Below are 17,140 nucleotides of genomic sequence, written 5' to 3'. Positions count from 1 at the left end.
ATACTCTTCAGCAGATCCACTGACTTTCAACACAATCACTGCTATTCTGTCACTCTGTGCTACATAAAAGCAGATTCTAACTGTTAATTATAATTTCTAGCAGCCTTCACACATTTCCTAAAAACTGCCTACCTGAAGAACACTGACTCATTGTTCTCCAGCCGACAAATAAAAGCTTTTGCACAAATATTGTAGTAGATGACAAGCATTGATTACCAAAATAAGATAGGAAACGAACTGCACCACTGTCTCCAAGTATGCCTTCCCTCCAGAGTTAACATATGTGATAGGTAACTGGCACCTTCAGTAACAGAAAAATCAGTGTGCACTACTATAGCCTCTGTTTTTGTGCTCATTCAACACTCTCTAAAGATATTTGGACAGAAGATATGGTGCAGACAGCAAGTGTCAGCTGTACGATAATGATTTTGCTACTGTTTTACTTGCAAAACAACTGAATTCCATACAAAGTTGAACCGCAACCACTTTCTGATCTGTATTTTCAGTAAGTAAACTACTACAGTTTAATGTATCTCCCAATCAGAGTCTGAGAGTCTTATATGTAGGGGAAAAGGAGAGAAGGCAGGAACTCAGCTAAACCTGATTAAATTGTGCAGCGAAACTGTGTCTTGAGAAGCACGACTCTTTCTGCAGTGGACCACCCCAAATATTAAATCTGAGCCTGGATATTTAGCAATCATTTCCCCCACATTTCTAGGTTGCTTGCACTGCCACTTGAAGGCCATGAACCAGTAAATACCTGTCTGGCCAGCTATAACCATGGGCTGCACAGCCAGCTGGAAAAGTTTATCTAGTACCAAATGCAAAAACAAGACAAGAGGTTCAAGGCGTGAAGAATTCAAACAAATAATGCTGAGTTTCAACTCATGTTCCAGTGAAGCCTCTGTAATCTTCTGATCCATCAGTCGAATGGGGAACGTCACTTGACTTTCCAGAGAATGGCACAAAGTGAAGAACTTCTCCAGGTGGTTGTCCTGCAAATACAGTGCACTCACAGTTAACAAAGTTGATACAGTTCAGGCTACTGGTAGCTAAGCAAAGCCTTATTGTACCATCTGATGGGTGAGAGAAAAGATTTTCAACCTGGCTTTCAGTGGTGGCTGCTCTTTGTGATCAATTTGTAAAGCAACCGTCACAGCCTTTTGTTTGCTCCTTTTCATCTGGCTCAACTGCAGACTGTGGTTAGATCAACTTAAAGGCAGAAAAGTTAAAGCCCTTACTAAAGTGATTGCTTCATTTATCAAAAAGACTGTTCCTTCTATCAGATAAAACTCTGTCATCATACGTCTATAGTCCCCCTGCAACTCACATCTAAGTTCCAGCTGCATATAATTTATGTGCCCTATGAGTATGCCCTACTTGTATTTATTTTAAAAGCATGCTGCAAAGAGGTGATGGACCTGCATCAGACACAAGGCTCTAGCTGACAGGACTAGCTATCGGGATTAACTAGAATGTCATGATGGGTAAGAGACACTGAAAAGCAGCAGAAATAAAATAAGGCTGCTCTGCCTCAAACCAGTATTTCAATGAGATGGGCAAAGATCCAACGTCCTGAATGACCAGAATCATTGAGTTCTCATCCAGAACTAAGCTTGTGTTACCACATGACATGGCTTTCACAAGTGAGCTGCCTAATGCATGCTGGCAGTGTAGAACCTGTCCATGGAGGCAGGGAGGTGCTCTGTCTCTGGAGATATGGACACAGTATCTGAACTAGCCTTGCAGAATAGAAGACGCAGACGGAAGAAACTGGCACTGTGCCCTGCCAACGTCTTTCAAACACAGCTTAAGCAGACTCCTGCTGAGCTGAGAGGACACCAGGATCCCCTATTGTTTGATGTGACTTGCTGCTGAGAGTGCTCATTTGTTCACTTCTATCAATAGATTTCACAGAATCACAGAATATGCTCTGTTGGAAGGGACCCCTAAGGATTATCAAGTCCAACCTTTAGCCCTGCATCGGACCATCCCCCAAGAATCACACCATATGCCTGAGAGTATCATCCAAACACTCCTCAAACTCTGTCAGGCTTGGTGCTGTGACCATGTCTCTGAGGAGCCTGTTCCAGTGCCCAACCACCCTCTGGGTGAAGAACCTCTTCTTGATATCCAATCTATAGCTTCCCTGACACAACTTCAGGCCATTCCCTGGTGTCCTGTGTCTGGTCACCACAGAGAAGAGATCAGTGCCAGCCCCTCCTCTTCCCCTCATGAGGAAGTTGGAGACTGCAATGAGGTCTCCCCTCAGTCTCCTCCAGGCTGAACAGACCAAGTGACTTCAGCCTTCCCCTCAAGGCCCTTCACCATCTCTGTTGTCCTCCTCTGGACATTCTCTAATAGCTCAGTATCTTTCTTACATTATGGTGCCCAAAACTGCACACAATATCCAAGGTGAGGCCACCCCAGTGCAGAGCAGAGCAGGTCAATCCCCTCCTTTGACCAGCTGGCGACGCTTTGCCTGATGCCTCCCAGGACACAGTTGGCCCTCCTGGCTGCCAGGGCACTGCTGACTCATATTCAACTTGCCATCAACCAGGACTCTCAGGTCCCTTTCCATGGCACTGCTTTCCAGCATCTCATTCCCCAGTCGGTATGTATATCCAGGGTTGCCTCATCCCAGGTGCAGAATCCAGCACTTTCCCCTGTTTAACTTCATATGGTTGGTGATTACCCAGTCCTCTAATTTGTCTTGGTCTCTCTGCAGGGCCTCCCTGCCTTCGAGGGAGTCAACAGCTCCTCCCAGTTTTGTGTCATCTCTAAACTTGCTTAGTATCTCTTTCATTTCACCAGAGGATTTCATTCACCGAGGATATCCGGTTATTTCCAAAGCTCTTAAGTTTTTTTTAAACCTGTGTGAGCTTAAACATCTTCATTTCATAAACCTACAAAGTTGGCCTAGGATATTTGAATTTTCTGTGAAATGAAACTACAGCTATGTGTTGCTTCTGATGGATTACCTGAGTATGAACAGACGAAACAGCTTGCACCTCAACAATGAAAACACCTTTGTGTCCTTCAACCCACTTAACAGGTGGTGTCTGAGATGGCATTTTCTGTGATGGAAAAGAAATATGGGAGTCATCTTCCTTTTAATGAAACAGAAAGTCTGTTTACATGGGGTTCTATAGTCTATTCACACTATTCACTTCACTTTAGATGTCCAAATTCAGCACCACACAGAGGTCCACAGCTAGGCATCACCTTGTTCTGATACAGTAGTTGGAGAGAAGTTGATGCACTGATCGGGGAAATTTTGAGAATTTTAGTGGGATGCCTAGCACAGACTGTGTGAATATACATCTTCTGATAGGATATTTTTAAGGCTAAAATTTCCCAGTTAACGCACCGCCAAAGGCACTCCATGGTGCTGTGGTGCAGTTTAAACCCTCTGGACAGTTTCCTACTAGCTATGTTTACTCAGAGGGCACAGTTTTCTCCTCCAGTAGCAGCACCTGATTCCCTCTCCCACATAGCCACAAAGAAACCCGAGCAAATCATGCTTATATGGAAGAAATCAAATTATTGACTTGACACTCTCTAAACAAATGTATCCCTGATTAGACAATTTATGAGAATTTGCTTGAATAACTAACTTTAAAAAAAATATAACAACATAAAATAATAACACCAGTGACAATAATAACAACATTTTTCTCCAGACCTTCCTCCTTTTAAAGGACAAACAGCAGGCATTGCCTACAAGCAGACAGCAATGTTAGTTTGTAAAACACTTACATTAGGAAAATATTATCTTTTAATAATTTTGTTTGTTACCTCAGGAGAGTGAATTGAATAGTGTAAAGGCAGCTTATCCAATGCAACAGGAAGACTATAATGTCCAGTTTGAAGACGATCATTTAATAGAATCGGCAGCCACTGAAACAAATGAAGAGAAAACACAGCAATATTCAGCATGATATATGATAAGAGCTATTTATCTAATTTGTTAGGTACAGTCAACAAAACAACAAATGAGATATTGACCCAAGTTTCACTGCTCTAACACATTCCACAGTAATTTCTTTGTATTTTAAATTCACTGATAGCTACTGCGCAAAAATGTTAAAAGCTGCTTTACAAACCATCTCTTTTGAAGAAAACAAACACAGAGTTTCTCATGTGTGACATATATTTTTCTAATAAATCCTACCAGAAGGATTTAGCAGAGTTCCTCTTTTTATATAAAAAGTTGTGTATCTTGAATACAGTGATCCTTGGTTTTGAAGCAAAGAAACAGATTTGAAGTTTTGCTTATCATGAATTGAACATCTTCAGTGTGGTCACTATGAGGATTAAAGCCAGACTGACTTATCATTCATATTCATATGACTCTGCATTCATATTTGGATGCATTTAATGTTTGTCTTAGTCAGGTCTGAAAGAGACTGTGCATTTGAATATCACAGGGAAGAAACAATTTGTATTTAGGTTAACAGAAACTTGAAAATTAAGTCCTCGCCTATGTCAAGTTTTGCTCCTGAACGACGAACTAATTTATTTCTTAACAATTCCACTGACACTGGTGGGACTATAACTGTCCATAAAATAAAGCCAATTAGAAGGATTTTCAGTACTGGGATTAAAAAAAACCAAAAGCCAACAACAACCAAACAAAATCCACAAACACAAAAAACACCCAAACTTCATTGTGGGAACACATGGAAAGCGTTTCTCTGGCCCCACAGCTCAATTGCTGACCACAGCTCTAGGACATTTTCAAATCTGAAGTATTATCATCTTCTATGCTTTCCTTTTATATTCTCTCCAGTTCGAAATATTGATTGATAAAGAAAAAGGTCAAAGAGACTATGCTATAATATGTACTTCTAAACCTAAAACATGCTAGTCTCAACATGAAGATAAAGAATGCAAAGGAATTACATTTTAGGTTTTAGATTCTTTCTGGGTTTTTAATTTTTATGTGGATAAAAGACAATTTAGAACAGAAGTTATACACCGTATAAAACCTCATTATTCTATTAGCTATTGCCTCATGTATGAACATAACAGTAATAAATGTAATTGCATATGTTTTAAGGTATTTTTTTTTGCAGTAAATGGAATCTAACAGAATTAGATTATATGCTATAAAGCATTGTTGTCGCAAATGTTTCGGTACATGCTTCAGTTGAATCAGGTGAATTCATTAAGTTCAAAGACATTTAACATTGTAAAATTACAGGATGAGGATATAATCTAGCTCAGGTTGCATCTAGTTTCTATGAATTCACATTAAGACCTTCCATTTGCTTTGATGTATTGCCATAACCAGAAAGAGAATAAATGACAAAATTTCTCACAAGCAGAGTCTGTTTGCATGGGATGTAGATATGCACACACACATACAGACACTTATGCATCACATGGAACTTACTGAGTACCCTAGGAGGGTTTCCACAGATGCTCCTTGCTTTGGTTGGCAGCTGATGTGATAAAATGTGAACAATAGATGGTGTTTCTCTGTGAGTTTTGCTGGCAGCTTAATTTTCACTTCTTCGTAAAAGTCAGGGGACCTGTTTAAAAAATATGCCAAGCATGTTTCCTATGCAAGCATGAGACGGAACAAGAGGCAAATTTGCCAGCAGCTGTGAACTATGTACAGCTTTGAATCAGGAAGAGAATAGATAGTATCAGCTGGACTGTTTTAGCTTCACCCCCATCTCTATACTTTCAAAAACATTCAATCTTAATTTTGGATTCCAGAATTACTGCTGTGCAAATCCTAAATCCCAAGTTCACATTAATGAGAATGAGAACAACAATGTCCCATCAGCTCTTTTAGATCTGTGAATTCATTGAAGTGAATTATGTTAAAAGTTGTACTGCTTTCTGCTCCTGCTCATTAATCTTCTTATTAAGAATATTCTCAACTACTGAAAAGCTTCAAACAAAAAAAGCAATGGTTGCTTATGCAAATGCATGTAGCAAACCTAATTAGATATGATAAATCACATAAAATGTAACTGTTTAAAATGGATTAGTAACAGCATTCCTTGATGAACTATGTAGGCTAACAATTATGTAAAGAGATAATGATTAATACTTCTCAAGTCCTAGGAATAGTAACAACACTTACTTATTATGATATGTGATAGCCGTGTATATTTCTTGGACAAATTCTGGACCTGAAGATTTCCCAAAAATTACCTACATTATGAAGAAAAGAAAGTAACAGCAATCAGAACTAAAGCATTTAATCACCATCATCTTCTATAAATTTTAAGACGGTATCTGAAGACTTAAAATGACTCCTCAATTTTATCTTAGCTCACTAGCACAAATGTCTTATTACCAAGCACCTTCCCCACACACCATTCAGGGTAAAATGCCAGAAAAATGGAGCAGAGTTATCTTCAGAGTCATTGACTCCCTCACATCATTCTCCTGTCATGCACTAAAAAGTTAGAAATTGCAGGAAAAAAGTTATGGTAAGCCACTTATACATTGTCACACTGCCTTTAACTAAGTGCTAAAATTTAAAGTATTTTTAAAGTTTTGTTTTTCAGCTGTAGTCTGTTTATTTAGGGTGAGATACATGTCATCTTACCTTAGAGGTCTAAAGTTCCTTTGCAATCAGTGAGGAGAAATAGGCATTTCTGGTGCTAGATTTGCTTCCCTCATCTCAGACTCAGGCTCATGGTAAGGTCCTGGAATCCAGTAACTTTAAAGGGAGCCCTGAGACATGAGCTCATACAAGAATCTCTGTACAGTGTGAACCCATGTGTATTGAGATGCAGCTCACAGTGGAGGGGAAGCCAGATGAACTGTGTCTGTCCCAAGCATTTGTTAAAAACCTAATCATAGCATGGGCAGAGTCTAAGAAAACTAATAATGCAGTATTGTGTAAAAGGTGTGACACTCAAAAGGCACAGCTCCAGCTCTGGAAGAAGTGTGGCTTGGGAAAACACTGATTTCAGTTCCACAGGTCATGTGGAGTAAGGCTGTGAAGCAACATCAGGACGCTGATAAAGGCTGGTTGGGTGACAGTCCTTGGTCCAACAAATTGTTGGACTAAAGTCTCCTCTAAGTAATATTTCCACTCATTTTTTCCTTCTCTAACACATAAAATCACAGAAGACTTTTTTCTCAATGTCATTCTCAAATAGCCAACAACAGTGTCAGGAAACGTCCCCAAAAATTCAGGCTGAAGAGACATCTGGGTTTAAACACTTCAAACTGAAGATCTCCAGCTTGGTAAATTTGAATGGAGGATGTTACAATAAGAGATGTTGCATAACCTAAACACAGACAGTACTGCCTGCTCTGCTAGTAGTGTACACATACGCCTTCAAACACAGTGTGTTTCAAACATGGAAAACTCTACCTACACTGCATGATTGTGCACCTATTCTTAAAAGGTCTCTGAAGCTCTGTGAATTTTACCATTGGAGTTTCCAACAGAATATTGATGCAATATGATGTCAAAAGGTAAGAAGACTTATCTAAGAAAGAGAGGCCTCTGGTTCCACTAGAATGACAAGTTTTTCTTGTTGTGGGTAAGGAGTACAGCCCTGCTTTCTGATGAGAATGGAAAGCTTCACAAGCTCTCTGATGTTAGGTTTCCTAGGGTCCCACTAGAAACTGTGGTGAATGATGATTCCTCTCTTCAGAGGTTCCTCAGGAATGCATGTAAACAAAAGTCTGGTAAGAAATGTCAGCACTTATTACCGGCATTGCACAGGAAGGCTCTTCACCACACATAAACTGTATCTTGATGGTAATGTTTCTTGCAGAAGCCAGGCGGTTAGCAAAATTCAGCCTCTGAGGGTAAACATACAGGAGATTTCTGAAAGAAGATAAGAAAGAATAGAATGGGTAAATGGCAGGCATTTCTGTTTGAAAATTAAGTGCACAAACTAGCATCTTGCTGACTTCTCTCCCTGTCCTTCAGTTCCACCTACATAGTGAGAGATTTGCCAGAATTTCATTTCAAAAGTTCACAAGGAAGAGCTAAGTTCTTGCTGTGACACATAGAACATTCTATGTTTAAGATTTCTCATACAGTAAGCTATGTCTTTGAGAAGGCAGTCTTCCTCTCTGCCTCTTTTTTTAATTTTTTTAATATGTAATTCCCTGTTACAAATGAACTATTGTCTTTGCTTCGTGTAATGAAAAGTAGGAACCTCTCGAGAAAGCAGCTCCTTTCTGAGATGTGAATAATCAGATTTTGGAAGGGGGAAGGAATCACTCAGAGGTGATAAAAACAAGGGAAAAAACAACCGAAGTTCATACATTTGTAGCTTATAGCAAAAAAAAAGGCATATATTTCTAGATTATACAAATCAAAAAGCAGTATCAATGAACCTGAGTAAATACAAATAAGAAATTGTGAACTGTAACTCTATAAACTTCCTTTTTTAAGTAATGTATATGAATAATGCTTTGAAACACAGCATACTTTGCTGTTTACTAGCTTCTGTACGTGAATACATCACTACACTTCAAATTTCTGTGAGGAATTTGGCAGCGTAGATAGTCTTCCAAGTTCAAAACCCAACAATTCTAGTAGAAGAGTCAAAATGCTAATAGAAAGATTTTTCTCCAGTAAAGTTTTATGGCAAATATGGGATTTCAGGTAAGCCTGGATTACACATACATTCTGGAATCATGATTATGTCTATTTAGTGTCTTGTTTTCCCAGTCTGGTATAGGGTTTTCACTGTTCATCCTCCAAGTGTAAGGACTAAGACTAGTGTTGGTGGGAGCATGCTGGCTTTCAGTGAGAAACAATGAGGACTTCTCATGGGTTTTCATGCTTTCTCTTTGTTTGTGACAGTCAGAAGCTGCACACAGAATCGCTCTGTTCTTATCCCAGACATCTCCTCAGCACCATTGTCAGCTGACAAGGGTGAGCAGCTTTGGAGAATATTGCCCTTAAGTCAGACAGTCCATTTTCCATTATTCCAAGACGTGGAAAACTCTTGTTGATTCTCCTTATTGCAATGTGTCACAACAGATACTACACAGTCCAAGCTACTTCTTTTAACCAACATACCCTATATGGGCCATGGCATGCCTTAGCAAAAAAAAATAGCATGTAACGTGCCTTTCCCTTCCTTCAGAATGGTACTCCTGCCTGTCACACTAATGCACTTTCTTCCTTACCACCTCAAGTGCAATTTCTGCTTTGCCAAACTCTCTCCAATATGATGTTAAGGAAAGCTAAGTGAAAGAGAGAAATATATCGGTAACCTCCACTGAATTATACTCGGGGGAATGACATATTAAATGAAGGATATTGTCAATATTACATCTGCCAGAGGTGAAGAAATACATGTAGGGGAGGCTGAATAATCCAGGCATTGCTTCATTAATCTGCAGCCTGGGACAAGATGTCACAAATCCATATAATGTACCTGAGCACTGGATTTTACCTTTAGACGTGGCTTGAGATTAAAGATATGTAAAAACATAGAGAGCTCTTTGCTGACTACACAACCAAGGAAGCATTATTCCAGTAAGTACTCTACTGAAAAGCTAAAGCTGGTGCCATTTATGCTCAAGCAGTTTTAAAGATTTTGCTTACATGTGTATTAAACACATCAGCACTGAAGAAGAATAGAGATAAATGCTGACTGGATATCCTGAAGAGATGAAAGTGATGGCTGACTTCTAAAGCAGAAAGGTGAGGAGATGATCAAAAGAGGTTCCCTGACACAGGCATGAATTGTAGACCTACTGCTGACCACTGCCTAAGTCCTACTGCCTGCCAGCATCCATAAACTCCAAAAGCCTGAGAGGAAGCAAAGACGAGCATTTCACATGGCAGTTAGCAGGGGCATTGGGGCAGCAAATACTGCTGTCTTTTAAATAACAGGACAGCTAGGATACCCATAAGGATGTAGTGAGCTTCAGGAGGCATTGTGTTTCCCTTGAGGTTCTTCACTGAGCAGAAATATTCAAACAACATGCCACAGAAATTACTTTTGTTCAGCGTGATTAAATTTCTCCCCTCACTCCCCATACAGAAAGTGCAGAGTTCTACCTCCAGATATAGTTAGATGTGCTTAAAAGGCAAGAGAGCCATTCAGGGGTCAGCATGAGTCTAAAAAAGCCATGGCAGAGTACCCAACATCACTGAGAACAGAGTCCCAAAGGCCAGCAGAGTCCTGGGTGAGACACAGATCCAGACAGCTACTCTGGGTTGGAGACTGACCCAGCAGATGTATGATAGAGAAGAGGCTATTTCAGAATCAGTTACTTGCGGAGAAAGCTAAGGGCCCACCCAGCCTCGTACAGGACACCATGCAGCAATTCTCACTCAAATTTGCTGACCTTCCTACACTTTCATGGGACTTAGCAGTGATTTGATCACTTCCTATGGGCAAAGCAATGCAGACCTATCTTCTGCCAAAATAAAATCTATTCAGAGTTTCAAGTCTGTGACCCTTCTCATTGAATATTCCTACTTGTAAATATTGCTTGTTCATATGTGTGACATAACAAAATCCTTCCCCTTGCTAGATTACACCTTGTGTGAGGTATCAACAAGCGCATCTCAAACTTCCAATGAATAGTAGGCATGTTCATTGATGACTGTGACAAGATTCCATACATAACAAAATACAGCATATGTGCAAGTGTCTCCTATCGAAACAAACCAGAAATGTCCTGCAGGTGAACAATGATGGATGGGTTAACATTGACATGTAAAACTTATGGTACTAGAAACAAAAACTGATACATCCATTAGTTACAATTTTCATTATTCACTGATTCCTCTACACTTTTGGTGAGGAATCTTCAGGGAAAAAAAAAAATTGAAAGTTAAAATGCACATCATAAAGAGTTAACTAAATATGGAAACCTGCTCTAGTCAGCACAATGACAGAACTTCAACTTGTCACATTCAAGAGGGTGGGTATGTGTCATATATTCTGTATCTTACTATAGATAATTTGGATAAGCATCTGAATGATTTTTCTCACGCTGCTAAAATTTTGAATCACCTGAAGAGATGACCAATGGGCCTGCAGAAGACTCATAGGGCTACTATGCTATCTCTGGATTCCACGGGCAGAGAGGCAGAAAAGAGTAGATAATGTTGTGACAGCAGTAACAGGAATGAGAGACCATTATACACCAATAGTCTTTCCTCATCCCAAACTAGTCAAGAATGGGGTAGAATGACTACCACCAAAGTGGAAGGCCTTCAGCTCACATTGTAGACTACAGCAAGTCTGAGCGCAGCACTGAGTGGTTTGCAATTAAATGAAACAAAACAGCAAAGGAAAGGTTTTTTTCCCCCTTCCTCTAAAAATCCCCGAAGTGTTAGCCACTTCCCCATTAAAGAGAGGACTTCTGTGCTGGTTAAGCTGAGTTACTGCTGAAGTGGTGTGACAAATCCCTCTTCCTCAGCACCAACATTTCATAGTGGCAGTAAACAGCATAATTTTCATTTATACTTAATGAGAAAATAAAATGACAAACAACCTTTAAATTATATGATTTTTTCCTATTAAAAATAGAAGGGTATGAAAGAAATAAATCTTGGAATGTTTTGACATTTTCAGGGAAGTATTTTTATTAAAGAAATATAAGTACACAACAAAAAGAAGTGCTCAATTTCACAGGGCACAAAGACAGTGGGCTGGCTGGTCTCTCTGGCATAAATCAGAAATAGCATCATTTAAAATAATGGCATTACACCAGTAAAAAAAGCTAGCAAGAGCTGAGTTCAAAGACTATAACAGAAGACTCCACTTCTCCTATCACAAAGGAAAACGCTATTATTAGAAAAAAAGGAGACTTTTTTTCCTCTGAAATACCTTACTTTGGCAAAAAAAAAAAACAACAAAGAAGTAAACACAACCTTTGCATTTCTTCTAAAGATTCAGGAGAAAAACTGAAGATAGGTGTTTCACTAGTATTTGTCTGGACATTTGCACAGGTATAGTTATGCCAGTTTGTATTTTTATAGGTTTTCATTTATTTGGTATTCAAGTACATTTCTATATTCATGGTAATGTTGATAGAAAACAGGTAATTATTTTATTCATTTTTCATTCTTTTTAATGTCTGCATGCATAGCAATGGTTTGCAGAACTTACAATCAAAAAATTAGGAAACATTAAATCAGCTGTATCACACTACGAGGCCATGAGAATCAGTTATGACTAAATTGCTTAAATAAGAGAGGATGATTCTACTTTTCAGATTAGAGGAAAGGGAATAAAATAACAAAACCACTTCATATGTGGCTCTATTTAAATTCAGAGTTACTTTGCATAGTTTAGTTTAATCTCAGACTCCAAGAGAGAAAGAGAGAAAAAGAGAAAGAGAGAAAAACAGAAAGAGAAAAATTTTCAAGGGATAACACAATTAGATTAATAAATACATTATGGAATATTCTGCATGTATTTTATCTTCAAATAGCTAATACGATTAAATTGTCAGCCTAATGCACAGTCTTTCTTTTTTATATATATATTTAGTTTCTATTTCTGAAAAAAAACTAAGTCACAATTATTTTTTAAAATAGATCTTTAAAAATTTAAAAAATATACATTCTTTCTTACCTATAAATGGTATGGGGAACATACACTTCTCTAACTGGGAATTCCAAAATCTCTTTGTGGGGACGATTACGGTTTTCTGGAAATGGCTTCACTGGTAGAAGTTCTGGTGTCAGACAATAACTAAGGTTTTCTGGAGCTGGGGAAATCTCCAGTTTAAGTGTTCCTTTAAAATTAAATCACAAAATCTCAGTAAAAATATAAAAAATAATCAATGTATAATAAAAGAAAGATGAAAACAATATAAGACGTTATATAGCAACAGTGCAGGAATAAGAACTGGATCTTGGGCTGCATGAGAAGGAAAGCATAAGTGTAGAAAGAATACAGAGGAAGTAGCCTACACACATCCCTTTACATCAGGACAAAATATGGCCTTTTATGCCTACCCTGTACTATTTCAAGTAAATAGAAAAAAGGAAGGAATACTATATGCTGGGTTGATATTCTAGTATCTTTTACACACAAATAATACAACATTTGTCTGGGAGACAAATAAAGATAAAAGGGCTGCTGTCTAATACAGTTCTCTCTCACTCTACTCGCTACCCTCAGATTCTGCTCTGATTAATCTCTGCCAAATTAGACACCACCCACCAGGACAGCCAGGTTTGTAGTGGTCAGCAGTTAAACAGTTAATACTGATAACATTTACCCAAGTATCAACAGACTGTCTGTTTAAATTCTGTGCTGTGATAACTGAAAACTGTTTGTGGAGCTCAGACTTGCCATTTCTGGCAATCAGTTAGAAAGGAAAAGCAGCTTTGCCCTCAGTTCATATTTTTTAAGGCTCCTCTGTGACCAAGAAGTGCCTGAGCTGTAATTTATATAAAATGAAAAATTAAGCTCATCAGGGGTTTGACAGTAGCCAAACACTGTCTCTGCAGCTCTACTTTGCTAACTAACACTGACTCAAATACCAAACTAAGATGAACAGTGTATACATTTTAATCTCTCTCTACAAAATATAAGCCATTTCAAAGTATTGAAGGGAAATGACAAGGATCTTAGAAATTTGCTTTAAAGTACTGTCTTCAAACAGTTTGAACAATAAGAAAAGACATCCAGTAGATACACTGTAAATTAGCAAGGAAAGCAAATAATTTTAGAATATCAAGCTAAATATAACTCTGCATACTAATTCACGCAGAAAAAAAAATTCAAAATCATCTGTGTTCAGGTTGATACTGGGAACCCAGGAAGTTCCTAAATGGCACCCATTATAGGCTTTATACCCAAGTTAATTATATTTTGGGGTTGGAATTTACAGAACAATTTAGGGGAGAAAAATACACACAACCCTTTCCATCCACAATTAACTACATACCTGGTAAAGTCTTAATTCGTCTTTGCAAGGAAGATGATCTTTTGAAATCAGCTAAAAATTTGAACAGATCTTCATCACTGAGCCTGTCTCCCTCCTACCAGGAGAAAGACAAAAATCAGTACCTTTATAACAACACTCCATAACACTAAGAAAAGGTTTGTAAGTGAACTCTGTTCCTGAGGCATGCAAAGCAAGTGCATTACTGTGTACCTGACATGTTATCCTCTGTCCCCACACAAATACAACTGGTAATTTTTCCCAACACAATTCACATTACATAGATGAAAAATCTCTAAGGAAAACAGAAAGAGAATCCAGTACCTGTTTAAAGAAGGTGCCAAGGGTCAGAGAGATTGTTTTGAAATTGGATGCTGAATAGCTGTCCTCTGAGCTGAGACTTCTCTCAGAAGGCCTTCTTGCCTGCAGCAGCGTTGCCCTCTTGTCACTAGTGGACCCCTTCCCTTCAAATGGAAATTAAATGAAACGTCATCTTGCTTTTTGCTTTTGCTGCAGTACAAAGATTACAAGAATACCTAGAAAACCACAACTTCCCAGCAACATCAGAGGATAGAGTACCTAAAACATTGCACTTTTATTTCAGACTATGTGAAATAGTGGACACACCTACAGAAGTGACATTATTTCTGCTGCAGAGCACAAGTTTACTTAAATTTTTAGTTCATGGGTTATGAAGCACATTAGTCAATGGTGTCAAACAATGGTCCTGAATACCCTAGAAACTAAGATGATAGGTATTTTGATTGCACAGTATAGCTAACGAACTCCATGTGGTAAAGGGAGTTTTACTACTACAAAGCCAGTGTTCAGTGAAAATCAGGTCTAAACCAATAAAGAATATTTAGCAGACACAAAAATTAATATGCAGAGATGAAACAGTGAGGACATTGACTTGTAAGTGGTTGTAGCACTGACAAGGAAGATTGAGAAGATGTGACTTTGAATCTGTTATTCACTCTCGATGCTAGAGAGAATGACATTGTTTCCTATATTCAGTCCTACTGAAGAGTAATTTTGCATTACTTAGAAAAGTTGGACAATTACCGTTTAAACCTTCAGTGTCAGGTATTTCTCGTTCAAGCGTTGAAAGGTTGAAGAAATTAGTTAGGCTTATGGGAATCCAGGCGAATGGCATTCTGTATTTCCCCAACCGCTGACAAAAGGATTCAGCTTGCGCTTTCAGTTTTTCAATCTTTTCTTTTGTCTAAGACAAATAAAATAATGACTGTTAAAAAAAAAGCTATCAATTATTGTAATGCTACCATAGATAAAAATGTAAATTACATATTTGCAGTTCAGTAAATAATTTGCAGCTATCTCTCATGTTTTCTTGCTACATCACTGTCAGAATTGTAGCTGTTTTGATTTGTACATTCAATTAGATTTCTTTTCAATGAGTTCATTTGCATCTGATCTTTATGGAGTGACCCACAAGTCCAGTATGAACTATCACCATTAAACATTAGCAGGTTCTATGTCTTTCATCAGATATTGAAAAAATATTCTACTGCTATTGAAAGCAATATTCTAAAGGCGAGACATGTGGAAGTCCAACAAACAGTTTCAGCCTGTTCCATGGAGGTAAGTGACCATGAATTCCTTGAATAGAGCTCATATTATCTATGAATGACAGTACTGAACTAGCCACTGCACACCACAACAGATTGTCTGCCCAACCAAACCAGTAACATGTCTCTGAGGTACAAATATTTCTGTGAATTCTACATTCTAGTCATCTCCTTTGCTCACCCCTACCTGCTTCATAACTCAAGACTTTGTCAGCATTAATTTCCAAAGGGGTCAGTAATGAAAATGCACCTTCCCTTCTCCTGACTTCTGTTGGTCACAGACACCAAACCATGGATGCACTAACTGGCTTCCCCTCCAGTGTTTCTGATATTCTGTCCTATTCCAAAGGGTCTGATCTTTATCTGTTTGGGGTTTTTTTCACCTTGATCATGCATTTTTTCATCCAAACATTCTTTATAGTTATTTACTTACCTTGCCAGCCTCACTTTCTTTAAGAACCATATAGGGTTCTGCACAGTCTCCAATTTCTCCTTGCTGAAGCACTTTTTCTATCTACAAAAAACAGGAAAATAAGACACTCACAAACAAAAAACATCACCCAAATAGTAACATACTGTTTCTCTAGCAATATGAAATAGCCTGCCTAAATGTACAACACAAAATGTTTATGGAGTGACTGATACTAGACCTCTTAGTCTTCCATCTGTTGGAGGGCAGAAAAGATATATGTGACAACACTGTCAATCAGTTACTACGGCATTTTCACTGAAATCAGGAAAATTAACACATTCTAAATTAAGTGGTTCAGGTTAAATCAGTTTCAGAATTAAACACACAAAATGATGCAAAGAGAAATAAATCAGAGCCAAAAAACTTCCACAGAATGTAAATAAAATTTTTAAAAGTGTCTTATTTCACTATACTTTTAATTTCCTTTTGGCAAAGATAGGAAATTCTAAGTATTTTGTATAACTAGAAGACAGGGTATCGATATAACTTCTAAGCTTTAAAGTGAGATATACCAAGTGGACACCTGCACAGATACTATTAAAAACTACTAGAATTCATCTCATCTAGAGGAAACCCGTATTTGTTGGCTTCATGAACTCAGACAACAGGCACAGCTGAAAACTGGAAGGACAGTGTTGAAGCAGCGCTGTAACATACCTTTATTACCAGATATATATCTGATGAAGGATATGTGACAGAAAATACTGCTGATCTTGCCTGAGTAGACAAGTCAATGGAGGGTGTATGAGAACGCAAGAATCCTCTTAATGAGTCAGAGTTGAGGTCACAATGAAAATTTTCTGAGATCTTGAAAAGAAAAAGGATTAAAATACATTGCAGAGAAAAAGTGCTTCAAATTTTATTTTAAAACAAGTCAAAAGCAGTATCTAGAACTACAAACAACTGCAAGCATGTGACCTTGACTAAATAAAAGGAATCATGGATCAGACTACACGTGTGAAACAGTTGCAGATTTTTTTGTAAGGTTTCCTAAATTACTACTCCAGAGCTAAAAACCCAAGCCAACTCCACAAAAATATTGTATGCACACTTACCTTTTTTCTTTCCTTTATGTCATAGAGAGCTATGCATGCAAATAAAGGTTCGATCTCTATATCAAACCTGTTAGGGACAGACACACAAGACACTGATTGATACTGCACTCCTGCGGCTATGAATAATAAAAAAAAAATAAAAGGGCTTTATTTTGACTGGC

At 38.1% G+C, this 17,140-nt stretch overlaps 1 protein-coding gene across 3 annotated transcripts in view; it reads right to left on the bottom strand.

Moving 5' to 3' along the window:
• DOCK8 (dedicator of cytokinesis 8) overlaps positions 1-17,140 on the bottom strand; it is an 88,358-nt gene that overhangs the window by 40,620 nt on the left and 30,598 nt on the right. For all 3 annotated transcript variants that reach the window (XM_064641078.1, XM_064641079.1, XM_064641080.1), the window contains 13 exons: positions 16,980-17,046; positions 16,582-16,731; positions 15,886-15,966; positions 14,929-15,088; positions 14,188-14,327; positions 13,867-13,960; positions 12,543-12,705; positions 7,693-7,810; positions 6,101-6,171; positions 5,399-5,537; positions 3,799-3,900; positions 2,982-3,077; positions 761-995 (listed from right to left, as the gene is read on the bottom strand). In XM_064641078.1, the coding sequence (XP_064497148.1) occupies positions 761-995; positions 2,982-3,077; positions 3,799-3,900; positions 5,399-5,537; positions 6,101-6,171; positions 7,693-7,810; positions 12,543-12,705; positions 13,867-13,960; positions 14,188-14,327; positions 14,929-15,088; positions 15,886-15,966; positions 16,582-16,731; positions 16,980-17,046 (1,616 nt within the window). The remainder of the gene's footprint in view (positions 1-760; positions 996-2,981; positions 3,078-3,798; positions 3,901-5,398; positions 5,538-6,100; positions 6,172-7,692; positions 7,811-12,542; positions 12,706-13,866; positions 13,961-14,187; positions 14,328-14,928; positions 15,089-15,885; positions 15,967-16,581; positions 16,732-16,979; positions 17,047-17,140) is intronic.

The sequence above is a fragment of the Pseudopipra pipra genome, chromosome Z, assembly GCF_036250125.1.
Source record: "Pseudopipra pipra isolate bDixPip1 chromosome Z, bDixPip1.hap1, whole genome shotgun sequence".
In the NCBI taxonomy this organism is placed as follows: Eukaryota; Metazoa; Chordata; class Aves; order Passeriformes; family Pipridae; genus Pseudopipra; species Pseudopipra pipra.
Note: the sequence above shows the minus strand (reverse complement) of the source record. Positions and strands in the feature narration are given on the sequence as shown.